Source organism: Cottoperca gobio, unplaced genomic scaffold (genome assembly GCF_900634415.1).
Source record: "Cottoperca gobio unplaced genomic scaffold, fCotGob3.1 fCotGob3_421arrow_ctg1, whole genome shotgun sequence".
Lineage (NCBI taxonomy): Eukaryota > Metazoa > Chordata > Actinopteri > Perciformes > Bovichtidae > Cottoperca > Cottoperca gobio.
This window is the reverse complement of record NW_021167001.1, coordinates 30,578-54,782: the sequence shown is the minus strand read 5'-3', so window position 1 is coordinate 54,782 and position 24,205 is coordinate 30,578. Positions and strand designations below refer to the sequence as shown.

At 40.8% G+C, this 24,205-nt stretch overlaps 1 protein-coding gene across 1 annotated transcript; it reads left to right on the top strand.

Annotated features, from left to right (window-relative positions):
* The first annotated feature begins 1,373 nt into the window (after positions 1 to 1,373).
* LOC115005977 (thrombospondin-type laminin G domain and EAR repeat-containing protein) lies at positions 1,374 to 23,309 on the top strand. The gene is made up of 15 exons (XM_029427976.1): positions 1,374 to 1,503; positions 3,545 to 3,609; positions 4,178 to 4,339; positions 4,415 to 4,647; positions 4,977 to 5,067; positions 5,782 to 5,935; positions 9,559 to 9,687; positions 10,378 to 10,495; positions 10,607 to 10,721; positions 12,587 to 12,767; positions 13,487 to 13,539; positions 14,253 to 14,429; positions 21,916 to 22,094; positions 22,424 to 22,525; positions 23,025 to 23,309. The coding sequence occupies exons 1-15, from the start codon at positions 1,422 to 1,424 to the stop codon at positions 23,176 to 23,178; spliced, it is 1,995 nt and encodes a 664-aa protein (XP_029283836.1). The 5' UTR covers positions 1,374 to 1,421; the 3' UTR covers positions 23,179 to 23,309.
* The last annotated feature ends 896 nt before the right edge of the window (positions 23,310 to 24,205 follow it).

The following is a 24,205-nucleotide window of genomic DNA, read 5'->3' as shown; positions in this document are numbered from 1 at the left end:
GGTGAAATTGAAGGGCAGACTGAAGCTGCTGGCACGCCAACAACAACAACAACAACAACAACAATAAAGCAGCTGCTGCCTTCACTGACATCACGTTCTCTGCAGCTTCCCGCTGACTCGTTCATGACGGAGACTGTTTCAGTTTCTCTCTGGTTCCTCCACAGAAAGCCAGCAGGACTCTTGATGCTTTCTGAAGTAAGAAGCTAACGTTCGGCTGTAAAGCAGCTACAGCAGGTCGCATTACTTCAGGTCACCACCGCTAAGCTAACGGCGGCTACTGTTAGCGTGATGACGCTCAGTCTCATCGAGACTCTTGTTAGTAAACAACGTGTACTGACGGATTATATGTCGTAGAGCAAAATGTGGAAATGTCTTAATGTTAACACAGAACTTATTTTCATCAAACCAAAAGCCTTTAATGCGATGAACAGGAAGTGCTAAAATGCTGAGTCGTGCACCGTGGTCGGTTTGGGACGGCTGTGAGCTTTACGGGGCGGGGTGACTGTCCCTGGAGCATCAGGGGTCCAACGAGTTTATGATTCAATGATTTAGTGGACTACATTTCTTCTTCGTGCAGCTGATTAGCGTGAACTTGGAATGTACCTTTCCTTCTGGGGGAGCGGTCCCTCCATAGTCCTCAGGGAAACCCTGTTTAACTACGTGCTTCCTGATTTCTGATCGTCGGCTTTTTGTCGCTTCACTTTTCTTCAGTTTAGCAGACGAGGTTCTAACCTCTCTCTAATCACGGTTCGACAATCTAACGTAATGTAACTGGGCCAGCGTGATATCCAGGAAGTGAAAGTATTATAATAATAATATTATATAAATCGTCTTTACAGACGCTCACAAAAACATCACAGATCTATAGAAGAAATGCCAATTATATATTATATATATATATATATATATATATATATATATATATATATATATATATATGTGTATATGTATATATATATATAGTGATATTATAATATGTATAAGTAATTTAGCAAGCTAGCCAACTAACAGCAAGCAATCAAGCTAAGGTTAGCCAACCAGCTAGCATCTTAGCTACGCGCTGTCGATCTGCCATTGGTCACATCCATTATTTTAATATCTATATTTTACATATAGTACAATACAATACAATACAAATTGGTTTTAATTTGAACATTTTGAGTCAAGAAAGTCAATCAAACCGTTGTTAGTGTTGCTGTAACCAACACTGGGAAGCTTATTCAGCCTTTTAAATTATTTTCTTCTCATTGTTTTTTAATCCTAGACGTTTGTATAAAAACTGCCGAAAAGAAGAAGAAGATCAGACCGTCTGATTGGATGCAGTCCCGGTGCAGGTCGCCTGTCAGCCGGAAAATGACGGTGAGCGACGCAGGTCAAGAAGCAGCCCGGTGAGGTGGAATCAAACCCGCATCGTTGGCGTGATGTTGGCGTCCCGCTGCCTGCTGCTCACCTGGGCGTTGCTCGCCGCCAGAGTCCGAAGCCAGAGCTGGAGACCCTGCACAGGTACGAGGACGAGATTAAGTTTTACAGATATACAGAAAAGAGGATTTGTTGTTAGCATGAACGTGTTTATCCTAGCTTAGCACAAAGACTGGAGGCAGAGGGAAACTGCTAGCATAGATCATCTAAAGCCCCACTAATCATCCTGGTGGGGGTCGTTGCTGGTTTACATGTAGAGGTTAAGACTCCTCCTTTACTCCTTAACATCAGTGTGTGTATATATATGTGGTCTCTCGGACCTGGCCGGTGGGTTTCAGACGTTTCTCTGCAGCTTTGTGCTTTTTGTGTGTCTTTGAAATGTGAGCTGTTTCTGTGCATGTCGTCCCCTCCCTCCATTCATCCTCCATTCATCCTCCATTGATCCTCCATTCATCCTCCATTCATCCTCCATTCATCCTCCATTCATCCTCCATTGATCCCGCTGCAGCAACAAAACACACAGACAGCCTCGGAGGAGCTTAAAGGGGAATTCCAGATAACAAACGTAACATCAAGCTGCTGCCGTCAGTAAAGAGGTTTCATGTCTCTGGAGGCTGTAGTACCTGTCAGTACTGTAGTACCTGTCAGTACTGTAGTACCTCTGCTGTAGAAACACAGCAACATTAAGCTTCCTGCTGCTGAAGTATCATTTATTGCAACAACAATACACATTTTCCCGTACGTTACTCCGTGCCTTTGTACGTTATTTTGAACATTATTCTATATCGGTCTGTATTTGCATACATTACTGTTATCTTGTTACCTTACTGTCGCTCCGTTAAGGGAATCCAGGACTTCAGTTTTCTGTGTGTGTTTTGATTGTTACAGGAATAATCAGCAACTTCTCACAAATACCTCAAAAAAATGTAATTTACAACTTTAGTGTATAAGAACCGCTCACTGGGAAACATTACATCATTATTAGAGGAACCTGAGCTGCTGATACCTGAACACACCTTTAGTTTTGAACCTCTGAAGCCACAGGTAGTAGAATCAACCTGCAGTGATAAATATGTTGCTGACCACATGAATCACAGTAAGAGGAAAACGTCCGTTAGTAAGAGATCCGATAAAACCAGCTGTTGTAACATCTGCAGTGATTACAGATAACTCATCAACATCAACATTTAATTAACTTTATCTTCTTTGCTAATTCTGTTACCTTTACATGTTTCAGTTAAAGATGCACTTTGATTTACAGTCAGACTGTAATTAACTGTAACTGTCATTTAAAAAGCAGTGACCTGCCACTTATCATTTCTTTTATAAGTGTGTTTTCGTTGGAGGCACCCTGAACTTGAATGCAGCTGACAGCGGTATCACATTTACATGTAACACAAGACACAAGACACTGAGCAACAATCGACAGATTAGTTCTTAAGTGGCTTGTCTGATTAGGGTTCGTTTGGGGCATTCAATGTATTCATCCGGATTTACAAATTTGGTGCATTCAGGTGCTCCTCGTGGGGAAGTCTTTCTGTTGACTTTTGTGCGTTCTTGAGCTTTAAGTTGTAATGTGGATACAACATTGACGATGTCTTGTTTTTTATTCTCAGAGCGTTAAAACTACACAATGATGTCTGTTTATATTATGTTTGTTCATTCTAGTGATTTCGTCCCATACTTGCCGCACCAGTAAATTCCTTGAAAGCACTTAAACATTGTTGTACCTGACATGTTATCATTAATAAATAACTTTTCTAACTAAGCTCGCTCACAGACGGCTACAGACTAATACCCTATTACAAATACCGTGAGCAAAAATGTATATAAATTACGTGAATAATAAAAAGTTTCTTACCATAAACCCAACATCAATATTCGTCCGCAGTGTTTCTGCGCAATGTGACGTCAACACGTCCAGTACCAATTATTGTTGTTGAGTTGTTGTTTCGACTTGAGGTCGGGAACTAATTTTTCCAACTATTCCGACACCACATGAATGCAGCATTTGTGTTTATCAAGAAGGTTTGATGAATCTGACACTAAGATGTTAAAAAGGCACGAGGCCTGATGGCACTGTGTTCTGTACAAAGTATGTGTTTTAAAAGTGTTTCCTCTCCAGACCTGCTGCCTCTTGACCTGCTGGCCAGCGCCCTGCCAAGTACAGGAGAAGCCCCGCCCCCACAGGTAGGACAGGTGTGGGGGGAGCCATGCCATTGTTCTGATGGTCACTTATTCCAAAACCTCAATAGTTCTAAAAAGGTTCCATAGACTCATAAATACACGATCTCCCTACAAAAAACAGAAGCTAACGGCTAATTATTAGCATTATTAGCATTATTATTATTATTATTATAATGCAGAATCACGCCAAAGGCATAACCCGCCCTACTCTGCCTCAGTATTACCGTGATATTACTACCCTCACTTACCCGACCAACAAAGGCAACGAGTACTGACCAATCAGAGGCAGAGAAGGGCAGACCATGCCTTCGCCATAGTAGGAAAAAAAACCAGGACGATCCAATGAAGTCATTCTGCATAATATAAATATATATTTTCTTAAAACTAAATAATTAGCCATGTTCTTCGGTTTGTTGCAGTCTTTTCTGAACAATGGATCTTTTTTACAAATGTGACATTATTTGGAATGTTGGGGTTTCGGAGTAATGGACCCAAAACATTAGTGATGAATGTACGAAGACATAAATCATGCTGGTAGATAAACAAATAATCAATCAAAATAACCCACCAGATACAGATGGTTCAGTCCAAAGGCTCCAGAGGTCTCCGACTGGCCGGCGCCGCAGCGACAGCGCTGAGTTTTCCCGCCTCTCAAATCTTCAGCAACTGTGACTACTTCCCTGCAGAGTTCTCATTGGTCGCCACCATCAAGATACCAAGACTCAGGCAGAAGGTGCACCAGTCGAGCTGAACACAACTGACTAGAAGCTGGTCCGGTCCGATCTAACCTGTTTCTCTCTGTTTCCAGAGGAATGAGTATGTCTTCTCCGTGGTGGAGGAGGGCTCTGATTCACTGTTGCTGGGGTTGCGTGTCTCAGAGAACCGCCTCCACCTTCTGGTCACGCTGCCTGGTGTTGGTGGGCGGAGCCGGCTGAGCTTTAAGGATGTTGAGCTTGACGATAACCGCTGGCACACGTTGGTGCTGGCCGTCTCCGGACTGTACGCCACGCTGACCATCGACTGTGGACTTCCTCTGGAGCTGTGAGTCACATCAGTGCTCTGTAGTTATAACCCGAAGACGTCATGTTTTCAATCGGCAGTATTACAGAAAATCTACTGGCCCGATTTTCATGAAACTTGGTGGTCATTTTATTTTGGGACTGTAAATTGGGGCATTTCCCGTGGCAGATGTGGGTGCTGTCGGTGTAATTATTAGTCAGTGTTTGCTGGTTGCGTCCGGTTTAAAACTAAAATAATTCCAAATCCTAAAAGGTGTTTTGACAAATGTTTAAGGACATGTTTCAGTGTTACGAGGTCAGGAATCTCCTCTGAGCTCAGACTGGTGCATTAACTGGTTTCCTGTGTCCCAGTAAACAGGTCCAATCGTTCCCCAGCGCTCTGAGCACCAGAGGGTCCCGGTTTTTCATCGGCAGCAGGAAGAGGCTGAGGGGACGCTTCTCAGTGAGTCTGGGATCAGGACTTCAGAAAGACCTTTAGGGTCCTGCTGCACCATGACTCGGGACACCCATTGGTCCAAAGGCCCAATATTCCAAAACCCCAATAGTTCATAAAATGTCCCATTGGATCAAAAAGCCCAATTGTCCGATGGTCTGTTATTCTGAAAACAAAAGTCTTGCTGCTCCAAAAATACAAACTCTGAAGTTGGAGTTCAGTGACTGCCGGCCTTATTACTTTCCAGACTTTGTAAACATATTGCTCAATTGAACAGAAAACGTATAAATCATTACGTTAATCATACTGCATGGCTTTGTATGACTCCCAAAGAAAGACTTTTCATTTCGGCTTTTATTCGACTTTAAAGGCCTTTACACACGGGCTGTTTTTGCCCTTTTATTGAACCAGTGTTGACACTTTTGCAAATCCACATCTCTGCCAGTCTGAAGAGTTTTAATCAGAAATATTCTCATGCGAGTATTTCGCATTTTTGTGTCATGTATTTGTCCCCGCTGTGTAAAGCCTTAACAGCTGTTCTGTGCACTTGTTAAATACACTAAAGTGGCCTGTTGTCAGATTTTGAGGTTTTGGTCCAATAGGATTTTTTGGGGGTTTCGGAATAATCGGCCGTAAGATTAATGCCATGAGAGCATCTGCAGTAATATCTACAAACATCCAGAAGCTTTAATGTAAAAACATTTGAACTTCCTGTCTGTTCAGGGTTTGCTTCGTCAGCTGGTTCTACTTCCTGGTTCAGACGCCACGCCCAGATTGTGTCCGACCTCTGACCCCAGCCTGGCCGAGCTGTCTGTCCCCCAGGTCCTAAAGTCCACCCCTGTCCAGCCCGACCACCAGGGACCAGTTTACCCGTACGGTGAGGATGTTAAAGTGTTATCAAAGCCCAACAGTGGCAGTCTGATGTGAACCAGCAGGAAGCATGTTTATGTCTGAATAAAGTTAGTGTTGGTTTCTTTAAATCTATTTTCTACTAAAGACATAATCCCAAAGACATTTACCTTTATTGTACTGGAGTGGAGGCAGAAACCTTGGCGCGTAAAAACATAAATGATCTGCTTCGCACCTTTCAGTGAGAAACTATGTTGGTTTTTGTGAACTCATGCTTTTATTCTGAAAACAACACAATAGATAGAAATGCTATTGCTTTTTTTTGTTTGTCATTTTTGGCGATTTCAACAATAATTTTAAGGCTAAAAGTGTGTGGAAACAACATACAAAGCAATTTAAATGTATTAACACCCAATAAAATAACAACTAAAAATGTAATTGCTCGTCCATAATTAACCGTGACAGAATAATTTGTGACCGAAATGTCAAACAGTGAAAATGACAGATGTTGAAAGAGACCTGAGGCTTGATGATACTGCGTTAAACAAAACAAAATAAACAAAGCAGACTCAACTGAAAAATAGTTTCAGTGACCAAAAATATTTTCCCCAACTATGAAGTTCTTTTTTTTTTGTCACATGAAAATCGTTGTACTTACAGAACCATAGACAATGATTCTTCATGTATAAATAGTATTTGACATATTTCACCACTGACATGTAAAAATACATTGAATACATTCAAATATATATTTACATATACAGTAATACATACATTTTTATGCAGGTACATTGTTAACCAAAGATTATTTTGATAATAGATCAATTGTTGGATTTCATTGTTCGGTTTACAGAATGTCAGAAACTAGTGAGAATTGTCCCGGTCTCTCAGGTCCGAGGAGAAGTCTGTAAATGTCTTGTTTTGTCAAAGATATTCAGTTTAATAAGATTTAAAAAAAACAGAAAAGCAGCAAATCTCCATATTTGAGGCTGGAACAGCATTTAAAGACATTCCAAACAACAATTAATAGATTTTATAATAATAATATAAAATAGTTGTAGATTAGTATGAGCTCCTCTGTCATGTGTTCAGCTGTCAACATTCTTCTATGTAGAGAAACCCGGATAAATAAAACCCAGTATCAGGTTCACATGAGGGCACAAGAGCGTCGGTGCTCCAGGTTGTGATGGTATCAGAGTGCCAGAAACCTGAGCTGCAAAATGACTGACAGCAGTGAAGAGCTGCTTCCTGTGTGTGTGTGTGTGTGTGTGTGTGTGTGTGTGTGTGTGTGTGTGTGTGTGTGTGTGTGTGTGTGTGTAACCAGCAGTTTGATTGACAGTCAATGTCCGTCCTACTGTTTGATGTGTGTTTCCATGACAACAGTGACCTGACTTTCAGCTTTAAAAACAACAACATGCTACAGGTGTGTTCTTCTTCTTGAAGATCCAGAGTCAGATAAACAGGTGGATATCTGTACGTGTTTAGCCTAGCTTAGCACAATGACTGTAAACGGATGATTAGCCTAGCTTAGCACAAAGACTGTAAACAGATGATTAGCCTAGCTTGTCCTTTCCACTTTACTATTTTACACCCTACGTTCCATCCTTCCGTCACTCTATCTTGAAATGAATAACAGTTTTTAACAGCCAGAATACAATTTGACATTATAAATGTCTGTTAGCTTGCCAGCTAATGTTAGCATAGCTTGTCCCCATTGTTGATAATGTCGTGACCCACCAGGGTCTCATAGAGCTTTACGTGATGAATTAGCGATGGGGTTGTACTGGCTGCAGAGAGATGACACTGCTCTTGATTTGAAACATCTGAAGAAAAGAGATTTCCTTAAATGTCTGTTGTGAGCAGCCTGAGGCTCAGAGAGGTAATAAAGTTCAGCAGACTGAAATCTTTATGACTCACAGTTTATGTAAATCTGAATCAAGTGAGCCGTCTGTGATGTGTTAGATTTATGTACCTGCTCAGTTCACTGGACACAAGTCGACTCGACTGTTTCTGTTTCACTGTGTCAGTTTTAATGACCTGTGAGCATTTAAAGCAAATATTTCTTACCTTCTCAGACTGTTTGATTCAGACCTAAAGAGGCAAAACTACAACAACAAGAAATCTTCCAATACATAAACAATAAAATGTAGCAGAAATATGTTTTTCATCTTCACTCAATTAATTGTTGGGGTCCTGAAGATGTGATATCATGCTAGAAGACTGAGGCTAAAGCTAACAGGACCCCGGTCTAAAGACGCTCCTTATACCTGCTGAACTTTACTGAAAATCCTCATGTCCAGTGATAGCTGTCTGTACTTCCGTGGGTACAATTGCTAACAGCCAATTCAGAATACTTTTAATAGTGCTAACATCAAGTTCAGCACCCTTTTAATGATGCTAACATCAGGTTCAGCACGCTTTTAAGGGTGCCAACAGGATAGCTAATTCGGTGCTAACAGGAGATGCTAAATGGTACTAACAGGACTGATACAGCCCTAAAAGCGACGTCCTATCTGTTGAGTTCAGTGTAGGTTTCTCGGGTGAATCAGCGGTTGTTCTGTCTCCATGTGAAGCTGACTAATGTGTAATAATATATATAATACGAGTCATCTCTTTCTGTCTGCTCATAATGAAGACGTGTGGTTTGAAGGAGTAAACCTTCATTACCTTCACTTCATTAACACAGTCAGATACAGTTACTAAGTTTAAATCCAGAGGCTGAAATGACAAATAATAAATGCTTTCCAGTTCTGTCACTGCGGGATGTTTCAAAAGAAAAGGGGCTTTCCATCGAAGCTAATGACGCGTCACTCAACCTCCACGCTGTCTGCAGTTAAACCGAGCTACTTCAGTGTTTACATTTCATGCCACTTTATACTCCTACTGCACTGCATTTCAAAGGGAAATATTGTCCACTTCATGAAGTACTCACATTACTGCAGTAAAAGTACTACTCTGTAAAAATACTGTATGTGAGTATAATCATGAAAATATAGTTTAAGTATTAAAAGTAATGTCCCAGGATGTGACTGTTATACTATTATATAATATATATATTATATGGGCGGCTGTGGCTCAGGAGGTAGAGTGGTCGTCTACGTTGGAGGGTCGGTGGTTCGATCCCCGGCCTGCAGTCAGTATGTCGAAGTGTTCGTGGGCAAGAGGCTGAACCCCAAATTGCTCCCGATGGCCAACTGTGTGTGTGTGTGTGTGTGTGTGTGTGTGTGTGTGTGTGTGTGTGTGTGTGTGTGTGAATGTTTATCACTACTGACGAGCTGATGTGAACCTTGTATGGTCCTCTGACTCTGTGGGAATGTGGGTGAATGACATATTGTAAAGCACTTTGAGTGATCGCAAAGATTGTAAAGCGTTATAAAGCAGACCATTTATTATATATTATATTTTGAACAAATTATTGTTTCATTATGGATTATTCTGCAGATAATGTTTTTCTGGTTTATAAAAATATTTATTTGTAAAGTAAGTAAAGCTGTAAAAGTAGTAATGTTGAAGTATAAAGTGTATTAAATAAAAACATTTATATCAAATTTGTACTGAAGTGCAGTTTTTGACTAATGTTCAAAGCTGTTTTATTTCGTCACAACATAAAACTTTAAAATTCTTCCTGAAGACATGTTTGTTGTGTTTTAGAGGCAGAGGCCAGAGTGACTCTGAGTCCTCCTCCGTGTTCGGGGCCAGAACAGGGTCAGCTGTGGTTCAACGCTCAGAGGAAAGGTCTGTTTGTCTGTGACGGACTCACATGGAGGACTCTGCTGCTCAGTGAGTCTGGACGTCCTTTACAGTCACAAAGTATGAGGATAGAGATTGTTGTGATAACATATAATTTAGTGTCCCAAAATGTCCCAAAAAAGATTTTTAAAGATGTCATTAAAAATAGTAATTAATATATAAATAACATTCTAGAAAATGTCCAGAAAATATTAGGAATTAGGAAATATAAATCAAATATTAGTTAACTGTCAGAAAGAATTCCTGAAAAAATATTATTGAAATGTCAGAAGAATATTAATAAAATATCTCAAAAATGTCTGACAAAATAAAAATTAATGAACGAAAAATGCACCAAAAGGTTTTCAGAACACAGACAAAAAATATTAATAATATGGACAAAAAGTATTAGTAAAATGTTTGAAAAACGTTGTGTACAATATTCATAAATGTATGGAAAAAAATTCAATTAATCAGTAAATTGGGATTTTAAGAGAAAATCCTATTATGAAATATTTTTTACTATATTAAGAATAAGCTGATATTCTGTTTTGGTAGACAGATAAAAGCAGTAAATTCATTGAACATTGTCACAATTCTGCTGATTAAGATTCCAATAAAGCTAAAAATAATGTTAAAAAAAAAACGTGTCATGAAATCCTGTTGTGTCCTGTAATACAAGGTAAAATACTGGTTACACACCGTAACTTCATGTGTCTTGTACATGTCCCACATCTGCAGATCAGGAGCGTTTGGACTACGTGGAGGATTACCAGGACCTGTACACCAGCTCAGAAACCTTCGACGTCGAGGTCTTCTCCATGCCGTCTGAAGGCCTGTTCATGGCTGCAGCCAACAGGTAACAGAAGCATAAATCTCATGTAAGAAGAACAGGACCTGGTTGTTTGACCATACAAAGGTCTTCAGGACACGAAAGACTAACCTGTTTCCTCTGTGTGTTGGCCTGCAGGGACTCGCGGCCCGGTTCAGGTATCTACAAATGGATAAACGCGTCGTTCCAGCTCTACCAGAACATCAGCACACAGGAGGCTCGAGCATGGAAACACTTCACCATCGACGACAAGGTGAGAGCTGCTCCTGATTTCAATGTATGGAAGACCATAGGGGACTATGAAAATTCTAAACTTGAACATTTAATCCCACAACAAATGCTTTTTGAGTGAAAATGCAAATGGAAAAAAAACAATTTGCATTTTAATTTTTTCATACTCAAGTGGGCATTCTATAACCATTTTAAAGTAAAACGCTGTTTGACATTTAATCCCTCCTCTAGTGTCAGGACCGGGCCTCTAGTGTCAGGACCATCCCCTGTGTCAGGACCGGGCCACTAGTGTCAGGACCATCCCCTAGTGTCAGGACCAGGCCTTTAGTGTCAGGACCGGTCCCATAGTGTCAGGACCATTCCCTAGTGTCAGGACCGGGCCTCTAGTCTCAGTACCGGGCCTCTAGTGTCAGGACCGGGCCTTTAGTGTCAGGACCATCCCCTAGTGTCAGGACCGGGCCACTAGTGTCAGGACCATCCCCTAGTGTCAGGACCATTCCCTAGTGTCAGGACCGGTCCCATAGTGTCAGGACCCGTCCCATAGTGTCAGGACCATTCCCTAGTGTCAGGACCGGGCCTCTAGTCTCAGGACCGGGCCTCTAGTGTCAGGACCGGGCCTTTAGTGTCAGGACCATCCCCTAGTGTCAGGACCGGGCCACTAGTGTCAGGACCATCCCCTAGTGTCAGGACCATTCCTTAGTGTCAGGACCAGGCCTCTAGTGTCAGGACCGGGCCACTAGTGTCAGGACCATCCCCTAGTGTCAGGACCATTCCCTAGTGTCAGGACCGGGCCACTAGTGTCAGGGCCAGGCCTCTAGTGTCAGGACCAGTCCCCTAGTGTCAGGACCGGGCCTTTAGTGTCAGGATCGGGTCTTTAGTTGACTCTGAACTTTTGAGGCTTTTTATTTGCTGAAGATGAAGCACTCCTCCTGTGTTCACACACAGAGAGGAGTGGGTTTAAAAGGTCAAATAAAAAGCGTTGGGGTTTTTTCTGTTTGATCTCTGCTCACATTGTGTTGGTTGTGTTTGTACAGTACAGGTGGTTCATGTGTACATACACACACAACACACACACACACACACACACTTACAATGAAATGAAAAGATCCAGAAAAGGACAAAGTGAAATGAGGAGGAAACTAAAGTGGACAAAGTCAGGATAAACAGACTGAAAGTACACTGAAGTACGTGTTGATGGTGGCTCTATCACTACTAACATTGTGGCGTGTAACCTTTGAACCGGAAGTCTAAGAAACAAAATTATCCAGACAAATCTATCCATATAAGCCACGACCCTTTGTGTCTTGATTTTTCGCCATTTTGAATTGTGTCCAAATGTGTTTTTTCGCTGCTCCTCCTACAAAGTTTGAGCAATCGCCACCACATTTGATACAGAACATCTTTGGACCAAGCTGGAAAAAGGGACTTCTTCCGATTTTTGATGTCCCATACTGTTTTGCTATAGCTGGCCCTTTAAATTTGCGGATGAGCGGTTCTGGACATCGCTGCAAGCCATTGGCCTGTTCACGCACTCCGAACAGGTGTTTTTCTAAGAGATTCAAGCCGCTTTCACGAAAAACCAGCGTGAAATTTCCCGATGGAGAACAATGTCAATTCTACGTGAGAATAAGTACCGTCCTGATTCGGCATACTTTAACATAGAAAGATGATTTAAAGTTTAAACAACTTTGCACTTTATTGGACTAAATAGGTATTTTGATAGCTAACTCGGTTTTCACAAAACCGTGGTTTACATTTCAAAAACATTTCCATTTTCAGACCGCTTCAGATTTTATGATGGCCGTGTATTGGACAGAATGTTTTTGTTTGTCTTATAATTGTTCTGTGATATTAAAGTAGAAGAATTATTGTGTTTTTCCTCCTCAGATTTTCCTGGTGGTGGCGAACTCGCGGGAGGCGGAGCCTGAGCTGTCAGTCATCTACCGGTGGAACCAGCGGCGGCGACGTTTCCTCCGTCACCAAACTCTGGAGACTCACTCCGCTCTCGACTGGGAGGCCTTTCACATCCACAACCACAGCTTCCTGGTGGTGGCCAATCACAGACGAGGTAAACAAAACAAAAACCTGACGTAGGAAAATGAATGTTGAAGTAAAACTTTAAACGTCAAGAAGTTAAAACACGTCTTTGTGATATTTTCTGTGAAGACTTCAGAGAGTTCAGAGCTCGTATCTCCTCATCTGTCCCTCCGTCTATAAGCTTTTTATTGAAACATTAACATCAAACACACACCTTCATGTGGTGTGTGTGTGTGTGTGTGTGTCCTGTGAAGATAAAACACACATTGATCTGAGCTGAAAGGAAGGAAAGATTGTTTATGATCTGACCATCTGAAAGAAAAACAGAAAGAAAGAGTCAGCTGATGCAGGTGTACTGTGGTTAGATCACACACAAACACATACACACACACACACTTTTAAAGGAACAGTCCAACATGTCTTCATCGTCAGATGAGAAGAGGATTTCATCTACACTAATCAAATTATATATATATATGTGTATATATATATATACACATATATATTACTAGGCTATATTAGGGTGTTTTAAAAATATATATGTATTGAAAAAGCATTCAAATATAAAAAATAATGGTACAGAAACAACAATATGAATTTAAATAAAAGTGTGTTTTAATAGAATTTGGATAAATAAACTTCAGTAATATAAAATTATAATAAAATGTTTTTATTGTTATTTAGAAAGTTGACTTGATTTGATTAAAGTTTAAAGTAATAAGAAGTGTCTCTGTGTGTCCTCAGCCAGAGACTCCAACCACAACATCCACAGCGTGATTTACAGGTGGAACCCAAACACAAAGGTACTGTAGTCCCCACAAACACTCACAAACACTCAGTCCTCACAAACACTCAAACACACAGTCCTCATAAACACTCACAAACACTCAGTCCTCACAAACACTCATAAACACACAGTCCTCATAAACACTCACAAACACACGGTCCCCACAAACACTCACAAACATACAGTCCCCACAAACACTCACAAACATACAATCCTCACAAACACTCACAAACACACAGTCCTCATAAACACTCACAAACACACAGTCCCCACAAACACTCAGTCCTCATAAACACTCACAAACACACGGTCCCCACAAACACTCACAAACACTCAGTCCTCATAAACACTCACAAACACACGGTCCCCACAAACACTCACAAACACTCAGTCCTCATAAACACTCACAAACACACGGTCCCCACAAACACTCACAAACACTCAGTCCCCACAAACACTCACAAACATACAGTCCTCATAAACACTCACAAACACTCAGTCCCCACAAACACTCACAAACATATAGTCTTCATAAACACTCACAAACACAGTCCCCACAAACACTCACAAACACTCAATCCCCACAAACACTCACAAACACTCAGTCCTCATAAACACTCACAAACATACAGTCCCCACAAACACTCACAAACACACGGTCCCCACAAACACTCACAAACTCTGTCCCTCCTCTCCAAACCCAACCCGTCCTCTCTCACGTCCCCTCAGCTGTTCGAGGTGAACCAGACTCTGTCCACGTCCGGCGCGTATGACTGGGAGTTCTTCTCCGTCGGACCGTACCACTTCCTGGCGGTCGCCAACACCTTTGACGGTCGGACAACCACCATCAGCTCCACCGTCTACGTCTGGCTGCACGGAGGTTTCCAGACCTTCCAGAGCATCCCGGTCAGTGTGTGTCTGTCTTTGTGTCATAGATCTGATCCAGGACTTATGGTGTGTTCACACCAAACAAGAGGCGGTTACATGCAAAGTCATTGATGCCAATATCAAACATTTCATCTCGAAATGTTGACGCTGTATGTGAAAGCCTCTCCGTTGAGATTTTCCTGACATCCTCATCAAAAATGTAGTAAAAAGTTATCGTAGCGTCTGTGGCTCCTGTCATCAATAAGAAACATCTTAAATGCATTTTAAAGTTACACAGTGTGTAGATATCTGTGTATAGAAACTTATTAATTCCTCATTCAGATGATGGAGCTACAATGTTAGCTTAGCCCTGATCAACCAAACGAGCATTTTAAGAGTTGTTTGCTTGTCGTCCTGCAGACTTGACAGCAGAAACTCAGACTTTATATAAACCATCCTGACGGAGTTATTTCTGCTTCCTGTTGATCTGTTTATTGTAATTAAATCAAAGTAAAATCTGTTTATTTTGTTTTCTTACCATTGCAGTAAACCAGATCGCTGTACAAAGTAACGTGAATAAACACATCAGCGGATGGAGTTCAGGAGAATAATTGATGACAAATTAATCTTTTTGTGCAGCTGTAACCGACGTATTGAAACTGCGTGTTTCCTGTTTGTCCTGTAATAACTCTGCAGGCAGGACGTCCTGCCGTAAAAGACGGTCAAACTGTAATAAAACTGTAAATATGATGAAAGACTCACATGAAAGAAATGCTTTAAAAATCATCTTTCAAATTTATGAAAAATATCTTTTTACTTTTTCATGATTAAAAAGGAAAAATAACCTTCCAATTAAAACTCAGGAAACCAGAGAAGTGTAATTAATGTGTGTGTGTGTGTGTGTGTGTGTGTGTGTGTGTGTGTGTGTGTGTGTGTGTGTTTATGTGTGTGAGGGGGTTTCCAACAGCAGACTGTTTGGACTCGTTTGAAGATTTTTATTGGATTTTAAAACCACAAAAAAACATTTTAAAGCTTCATGAAAACCGTCTGAACCTTTAATTCAGCTTCAAACATGAAACTGTGTTTACAGCTCGTGTAATAGATCTACAAATAGATCTGCAGAGATACGACACACACAACTACACACTGCTCCCAATGTCTCTTTTTTAATTCAAAGCTTTTCTTCAGGCTTTTGAATGAAACTTTGAACTTCATATATTATGACAAACTGGTATTTCTTTATGACTGTTTTGCACCCATTTTTAGATGTTTTGCATCTATTTTTAGAGGTTTTTCTCCTATTTATTATGTTTTCCTTCTGTTTTAAAACGTTTTGCACCTTTTTGATTGTTCTGCATCTTTTTGTGGCAGTATCTATTGTTAGTCTGTTTGCCCCTCCTTGTGGTCGTTTTGGGTTGTTTTGTACCACTCAGTAACCCATGCAAGGGAGAGACTGTGGGAATTATCATGTAGGCTCTAATAATTAAAACAAATTACGACCTGGAAGTCTACAAAAGTTGTTTAAAATTAAAGAAATATGATGCGATTTGAGAGGAAACAAGGATTTTAGAAATGCATGAAGCCAAACTCCCCCAGTTTTAATTCTGAACAAAACAGTATCACATTTTCTGAATATTTTAACAGTTCATGATTTTTTGTTTTTCTTTGAGCATTTTTACCAGATAAAAAGTTGATTCATTAATTAATGTTCATACTTTTAAACTAAATGTTGAACTTCATACTGTGAACTTTTTCTCCTGGTTTATAATTTGCACATTTCTGCAAAATAAAACTACTTGTTAAACTATATATACATATATATAAAATTATTTCATTTTAAAATGGATATATTGTACATATATTTGATAGTGTTTTTCTCTGTGTCCATATGTAACCCTGTGTGACGCATGCAGTACATGCTTTTATTTTTATTTTCTCTTCTTATACACCAAAACACCAAAGTTAACTGTATTTAATTGATTTAGTTTTATAGACAAACAATATATTTTCTGTGACAAAGGGTCATTTTTGCAAACGACTTGGAATCACGTTAAAATCAAATCAAATTTATTTGTATAGCCCAATATCACAAATTATACATTTGTCTCAGTGTTTACAGACTGTACAGGATACGACACCCTCTGTCCTTAGACCCTCTGTCCTTAGACCCTCTGTCCTCAGACCCTCTGTCTTTAGACCCTCTGTCCTTAGACCCTCTGTCCTTAGACCCTCGCATCGCACATGGAAAAACTTCCTAAAAGAAACCAACAGCTAAAGGGTGAAAAATGTTAGAAACCTCAGGGAGAGACTGAGGAGGGATCCATCTCCCAGGACGGACAGACGTGCAATAGATGTCTTGTGTACAGGATAAACAACATAGTACAAATACAACATTTGACAGAAATTATATTGTGTTGAAAAAGAGAAAGTTTGGATGAATCCAGGAAAATGTGAAAAAGGCAGCACAGTGGTCTTCACTATTCTTTACGTGAGAGCCACATTGAGAAGACAAAGTCAACAGGAGAGCCACTTTTACCGCAAAGTATGAAAAACTACATCCAGTCATAAAAAGCATGTCTGCTTATTAATCTGTCATCCCAGCCAGAACATACAATATGCAATGCAGCCAAACAATGCATTAAATACAAGCAGGATTACCTTAATACTGGGATGATGTTGTCAAACTCTGCAAACAATATTTATGCTGAAGCCAAAAAGCAGTGTTTCACAATGTTTGAGTCTGAGAAGGTTTTTTTTGCCCAAGCCAAAATCCATGCGATCTCAAAAGATGCCTCAGTTAATCGTTCAGCTGTATTAGTTGTCCTGTGTACGAGCCTTTGTTGTCCAGAAAGAGAAGAAAGCTGCTCTATTTTTTTAGTAAGTTCTCTTCCAGGTGCGTAAGTTTCATTGAATTTTGGATGCGTCGTTTGGAAATGGCGCTCCAAATGACTTCGCTTGAAACCAGAGTGGGTCTGTTTGCACATTAAGCACGAAGGGTTCGACTCGTGGAGGACAAATACAAACTCCTCTGTCGACTTGTCTTGAATTTTCCTTTGCTCGTCTTGTACGGCTCGTACCTTTCTTTTTTAACGGGAGCAGCTGTTGTCTGTCCACAAACCACATCTCCAGCATCTTCCGCTCGACTCCGCTGTGGTTTGATGCTCCAAAGACAAATCTTAATGTTCCTCGTTTGTCACGCTTTGTTTCTGTCCACCTGGTGTGCAACTATTTAATAAGAAATCGATCCATTTTACATCTGTAGAAACACACGCTAACTAGCATGAACTGGTGAAACAAGTCGACCGGAGCCAAACTAACACGAGTGTGAAGTGCCAGGTTGGTCGTAGTATCCTTCAATTTAAATGTTTAAATTTAGGGATATAAATGATTTTTTAGCAAATGTCCGTATTCATAAGCATGCTGTTGTTAACATATTTTTAATGAGCTTAAGTTTATTTATTTATATACTAGCCCACCATGTATCTACCCGTCCAAGAGCACATTCGCCATGTAGTGCTGATAGACCGCCAAAACTGGCAGCTCCGCAGTGAGTCAGTGTCGGCCGAGTAAGTTTAAATATCTTGTTTCTGGTCTATATTTGCATCTTTTATCAATTATTATTATCAATTATTTTTATTATTTGTAGGCTAATAGAGCAGACAATTTCAGTGTTTTAATGGGTTATATGTAATAGCCCTGCTTGTTTTTATGAATTATCTGTATTGACTCCATAATCATATCTATCACCCCTTTATTTAGCCCACTGCCATGCGAGCCACCAATTAAAGCTTGGCGAGCCGCGCAATGAGTAACACTGGTCCAGCAGGACCAGAGCAGCAGGCGCAGCCACGATTCCTGATCCTGACGTAAACTTTATCAGTGGCAACCTGCCACATGAGAGACAGACACTCTGGGGATGATACCCCGGATGATGAGTTAGTAACATACATTTACATAAATGCATACAGATAGAGAGGGAGAAGAAGAGAGAGGGAGGGGAGGAGAGAGGAAGAGAAGGAAGAGAGCAGGGAGGTGTCCCCCGGCAGTCTAAGCCTATAGCAGCATAACTAGGGGCTGATCCAGGGCAAACCTGAGCCAGCCCTAACTATAAGCTTTATCAAAAAGGAAAGTCTTTAGCCTACTATTAAATGTGGAGAGGGTGTCTGCCTCCCGAACACAAACTGGAAGCAGGTTCCACTGGAGAGGAGCTTGATAGCTGAAGGCTCTGGCTCCCATTGTACTCTTAGAGACTCTAGGAACCACAAGTAACCCTGCAGTCTGGGAGCACAATGCTCTAGTTGGTTTATAGGGTACTATGAGATCTTTAAGATATGCTGGAGCCTGACCATTAATTGCTTTGTAAGTCAGGAGAAGGATTTTGAATTCTATTCTGTACCGGGAGCCAGTGCAGAGCAGCTAATACAGGAGTAATATGATCCCGTTTCCTTGTTCTTGTCAATACACGTGCCTCTGCATTTTGGATCAACTGAAGAGTCTTAAGCGACTTTTTGGGACGACCTGATAACAATGAGTTGCAGTAATCCAGCCTTGAAGTAACAAATGCATGGACTAGTTTTTCTGCATCATTTTGAGACAGGATGTGTCTTATCTTTGCAATGTTACGTAGATGAAAGAAGGCAGTCCTTGAGATTTGTTTTATGTGGGAGTTAAACGACAGATCTTGATCAAAGATGATGCCAAGATTCCTTACAGTGGTGCTGGAGGCCAAATTAATGCCATCCAGAGCTTCTATGTCATTAGAAAATGCGTTTCGGAGGCGTTTAGGGCCAAGTATAATAACTTCAGTTTTGTCTGTGTTTAACATCAAAAAGTTGCTAGACATCCAAGTTTTTATGTCCTTAAGGTTTGAAGTTTAGCCAATTGATTGGTTTCGTCTGGTTTAATTGATAGATATAATTGGGTATCATCCGCATAGCAATGAAAGTTTATAGAGTGGTTCCTTATAATATTGCCCAAAGGAAGCATATATAAGGTGAATAGAATCGGTCCAAGTACAGAACCCTGCGGAACTCCAAGACTGACTTTGACTGTCATGGAGGATTTATCGTTAACACGTACAAATTGAGATCGCTCAGATAAATAGGACTTGAACCAGCTTAGTGCGGTTCCTTTTATGCCAACACAATGTTCCAGTCTCTGTAGTAGAATGTCCTGATCAACAGTGTGGAAAGCAGCACTGAGGTCTAACAAGACAAGAACAGAGACAAGTCCTTTGTCTGATGCCAATAGAAGGTCATTGGTCACTTTCACCAGTGCCGTCTCTGTGCTATGATGAACTCTAAATCCAGATTGAAAAACCTCAAATAAACTATTATGTAAAAATCACACAACTGTTTTGCGACTGCTTTCTCAAGGATCTTAGCGAGAAAGGGAAGGTTAGATATCGGCCTATAGTATCAAGACCAGGCTTTTTAAGAAGTGGTTTTATTACAGCTACTTTAAAGGATTGTGGTACGTAGCCAGATAATAGAGACAGGTTGATCATATTTAATAACGAGGTGTTAATTAAGGGTAAAACTTCTTTAAACAGTTTAGTTGGAATCGGGTCTAAAAGACAGGTTGATGGGTTGGACCGGCGTTAAAAGACGAGCACTGGGAGTTTTTTTAAAGAAAAGAAACATGAACAAGAAGGACATAAAAAATGACTGATGGCCACCACATCAACACATGCGAGTGCACTGAGAGCGTCATACTTAGTGACTAACCGTGTCGCTAAGAGAAGAAACCTTTTACTACTGGTGAAGAATGTATCCCCCTATATTGGACCGGCTCGTTGCAGAGACACAAGCTCAGGCTCCCACTAATTCAGCGTAATGGTGAGTTTTTTATGCACTTTATATTTGTTTTTATGCTGGCCGTATCATTTTATTCCGTCATATTTATGAAAAGAAACCTGGGGTTGTTCTTATTTTCTTCTATTAATGAAGAGTAATCAGCTGCTCTGCATTACGGAGAGCCTTCTTATACGTTTTAAGACGATCTAACCAGACTAAACGAGATCCTTCCAGTTTACTAGAACGCCATTTACTTTCAAGATTTCTCGACTTTTGTTTTAGTTTGCGTATTTGTAAATTAAGCCATGGAGCTTTCTTTTTCTGTTTTATGATCTTCTTCTTTAGAGTCGAGTGTTATTCACAGTGAGGCTGCAGCGCTATCAACAAGATAATTAATTTGGGAGGGACTAAAGTTAGCATTGGAGTCCTCCATTATATTGATATTGAGTCCTGGTATTGAATTAAGTGCTGATGGAATCACTTCCTTAAATTTAGTCACAGCACTTTCAGATAAACATCGAGCGTAGGATGTTCTGCCTGCTGGCTTGTAAGTCCAGTAACAGGACTTCAAAAGTTATTAAAATGTTCTGATAAAAGAGGATTATGTGGACACACTGATAAACTTTCAATTTCAACACCATATCCCAGAACAAGGTCCAGAGTGTGGTTTAAACAGTGAGTTGGTTCATGTACATTCTGACTGAACCAGTGAATCTAATATTGAGATAAATGCATTATTAAGGCTGTCACTATCAACATCCACATGAATATTAAAGTCACCTACAATAATTACTTTATCTGTTTTAAGGACTAAACTTGATAAAAGTTCTGAGAATTCAGATAGAACTTCAGAATACGGACCAGGAGGGCGGTACACAGTAACAAATAAAACTGGCTTTATTGTTTCCATGTTGGGTTTGAGAGCGTAAGAACAAGGCTTTCAAAAGAGTTATAGTTTAGTTTAGGCTTAGGATTGATCAAGAGGTTTGAGTCAAATATGGCCGCAACTCCACCTCCTCGGCCAGTACCTCGAGGAACGTGAGTATTAATATGACCAGGTGGAGTGGATTCATTTAGACTGACATATTCTTCATGTCTCAGGTTTCAGTGAGACAAAATAAATCAATCTTATTATCTGATATTAAATCATTTACCAATCCAGCTTTCGTTGATAAAGATCTGATGTTTAAGAGCCCACATTTAATGTTTCGATTTAGTTGCACTTTTGCAGCGGTGTTTATTTTAATAATGTTTTCATGTATAACTCCTCTTCTGTTAACCATAGACTTGATTAGTTTCAGTGGTCGTGGGGCAGACACAGTCACTATGGGGATTTGAGTGGGTGACTGCCCGGAAAGAAGCACAGAGAAGTGTGTAAGACTGCAACTCTTTGTCCTGGTCTCAACTCTGGGTTGTCATGGGTTAGGTCCACTAATAGACTTTGTAATATTATTGGATATGAGATCTGCTCCAGCCAAAGTAGGATGGATGCCGTCACTCCTAATCAGACCAGAAAGTCACCAATTGTCTCATGAAATGTTCCTTTCATTGTTTAATTTCTGGACTAAACTTTTATCAGTTTGTCTTGAGGGAGGAGATGGTTTCTTTAAACGAGGGTGAGCAAACGAAAGGATTGATGTCTGGAACATGAATATAGAGAGTGAATGTAATGGGACCAGCAGTTCTCTGTGCAGCAGATCTGTACTGATGCTTCCCCTTCGTCTCTGCAGACGGTGGGAGCGACGGACTGGGAGACATTTCAGATCGACGGCAGGTTTTTTCTCGCGGTGGCCAACAGTCAGAAGGTTTCTGAGCGCGGGCCGAGTCTCTACAGCATCAACTCCACTGTGTACGAGCTGAACACACTCACACAGACCTTCATCCGATTCCAGGACATCCTGACACACAGGTGACTCGAGAGGATCAGGTGCAGCGAGAAGAGACACATACTAAAGTTTACTCACAACAAGTTCCTCTGACGTCCTGAAAAATACCCAGAAATACACACGCACACACACACTTTATACACACACACACACACACACACACACACACACACACACACACACTATACACACTTTATACACACTTTACACACTTTTTGAGGGATAAAGACTAAATGTGCTTTTTTGATTTCTATGTGGGAAACATGTTAAATAAATATGAATCTTTTTTATAGATATTAAAAAGCACATGTTCCTTATAGATGTTATAATGTGTTGTTGTTGTTGTGTTCAGCGCTGTGGACTGGGAGTTCTTCACCATCGGGGAGGAGAAGTTTTTGGTTGTTGCAAACTCTCACGACGGCAGCTCGTACTCTCTGAACAGCGTTGTGTACAGGTGTGTACTTCCTGTCACATATCTGTCACATATCTGTCACATGTCTGTCACATATCTGTCACATATCTGTCACATATCTGTCACATATCTGTCACATGTCTGTAACATATCTGTCACATATCTGTCACATATCTGTCACATATCTGTCACATGTCTGTAACATATCTGTCACATGTCTGTAACATATCTGTCACATATCTGTCACATGTCTGTAACATATCTGTCACATGTCTGTCACATATCTGTCACATGTCTGTCACATATCTGTCACATGTCTGTAACATATCTGTCACATATCTGTCACATGTCTGTCACATATCTGTCACATGTCTGTCACATATCTGTCACATGTCTGTAACATATCTGTCACATATCTGTCACATGTCTGTCACATATCTGTCACATGTCTGTAACATATCTGTCACATATCTGTCACATGTCTGTAACATGTTCGTCGGTGCACACTTTGTGTTGTAATCTGTGTGTGTTGTGTGTGCAGGTGGCAGGGCTACGAGGGCTTTGTCCCCGTCCACAGTCTGCCGACGTTCGGCTGCAGAGACTGGGAACACTTCAGCACTGACGACGGCTCCTTCCTCGTCTACTCTAGCGCCACCTCCAGGCTCAGCAAGGTGTTCAAGCTCAGGACTTACTGACGGAAGCTGTGCAGCTGCAGAAACACTCGGCTGCAGAGCTGAACTTCTGTAAGACTGCTGCACACCTGCTGCACATCTGCTACACACCTGCTACACACCTGCACACCTGCTACACATCTGCTGCACACCTGCTGCACATCTGCTACACACCTGCTACACACCTGCACACCTGCTACACATCTGCTGCACACTTGCACACCTGCTACACACCTGCTGCACATCTGCTACACACCTGCTGCACATCTGCTGCACACCTGCTACACACCTGCTACACACCTGCTACACACCTGCACACCTGCTACACACCTGCTGCACATCTGCTACACACCTGCTGCACATCTGCTGCACACCTGCTACACACCTGCTACACACCTGCACACCTGCTGCACATCTGCTGCACATCTGCGTCACAGCCCTTACGTACCTGCAGTCAGTGTCTTTAATGAGTTTAATGCTTCTCACCTTCAGCCGGATTTCAAGAGTGAAGTCCAGCTGAGGTCTTGCTGTCCTGCGTCCTTTTCAGGGAACCTTTCAATAATAAACTGGATTAATATTTGTAGCACTTTCCTCTCACAGTTCATTATGAAGGCGTGTTAAGCTCTGCTGATAAGGACTCCATTGTGCAAAGAGAAACTTTTTTTAATGAGAGAAATGTTGATTTAACAAGAAGAAAAGACTGGGAGATGTCAGCACATTCAGGTTCACATCCATTAAAACCTTCTGAAAGTTTGGTCAAAGTGATGTTTGGGATTTGAAGTTTTATCATTAAGTGACTTGTTACCAAGCTGAAACCACTTTGAAGGTTTCTGCTCCCTGTAAACCAGCTGAAGCTCCATCAGGGGATGTTCACAATATTATTCCAGGAACAATTAAAAATATGCAGAGCGGCTCTTTATTCTCTTTAATCAGGATGGACATCAGAGAATATTTTGAGAAATAGTTGTACCATTTTGGAATAATTTGAGGAAAGAAATAGAAAATTATATCTAAAGATAAAAAAGCTTGAATATTTTGAGAAAAAAATAGT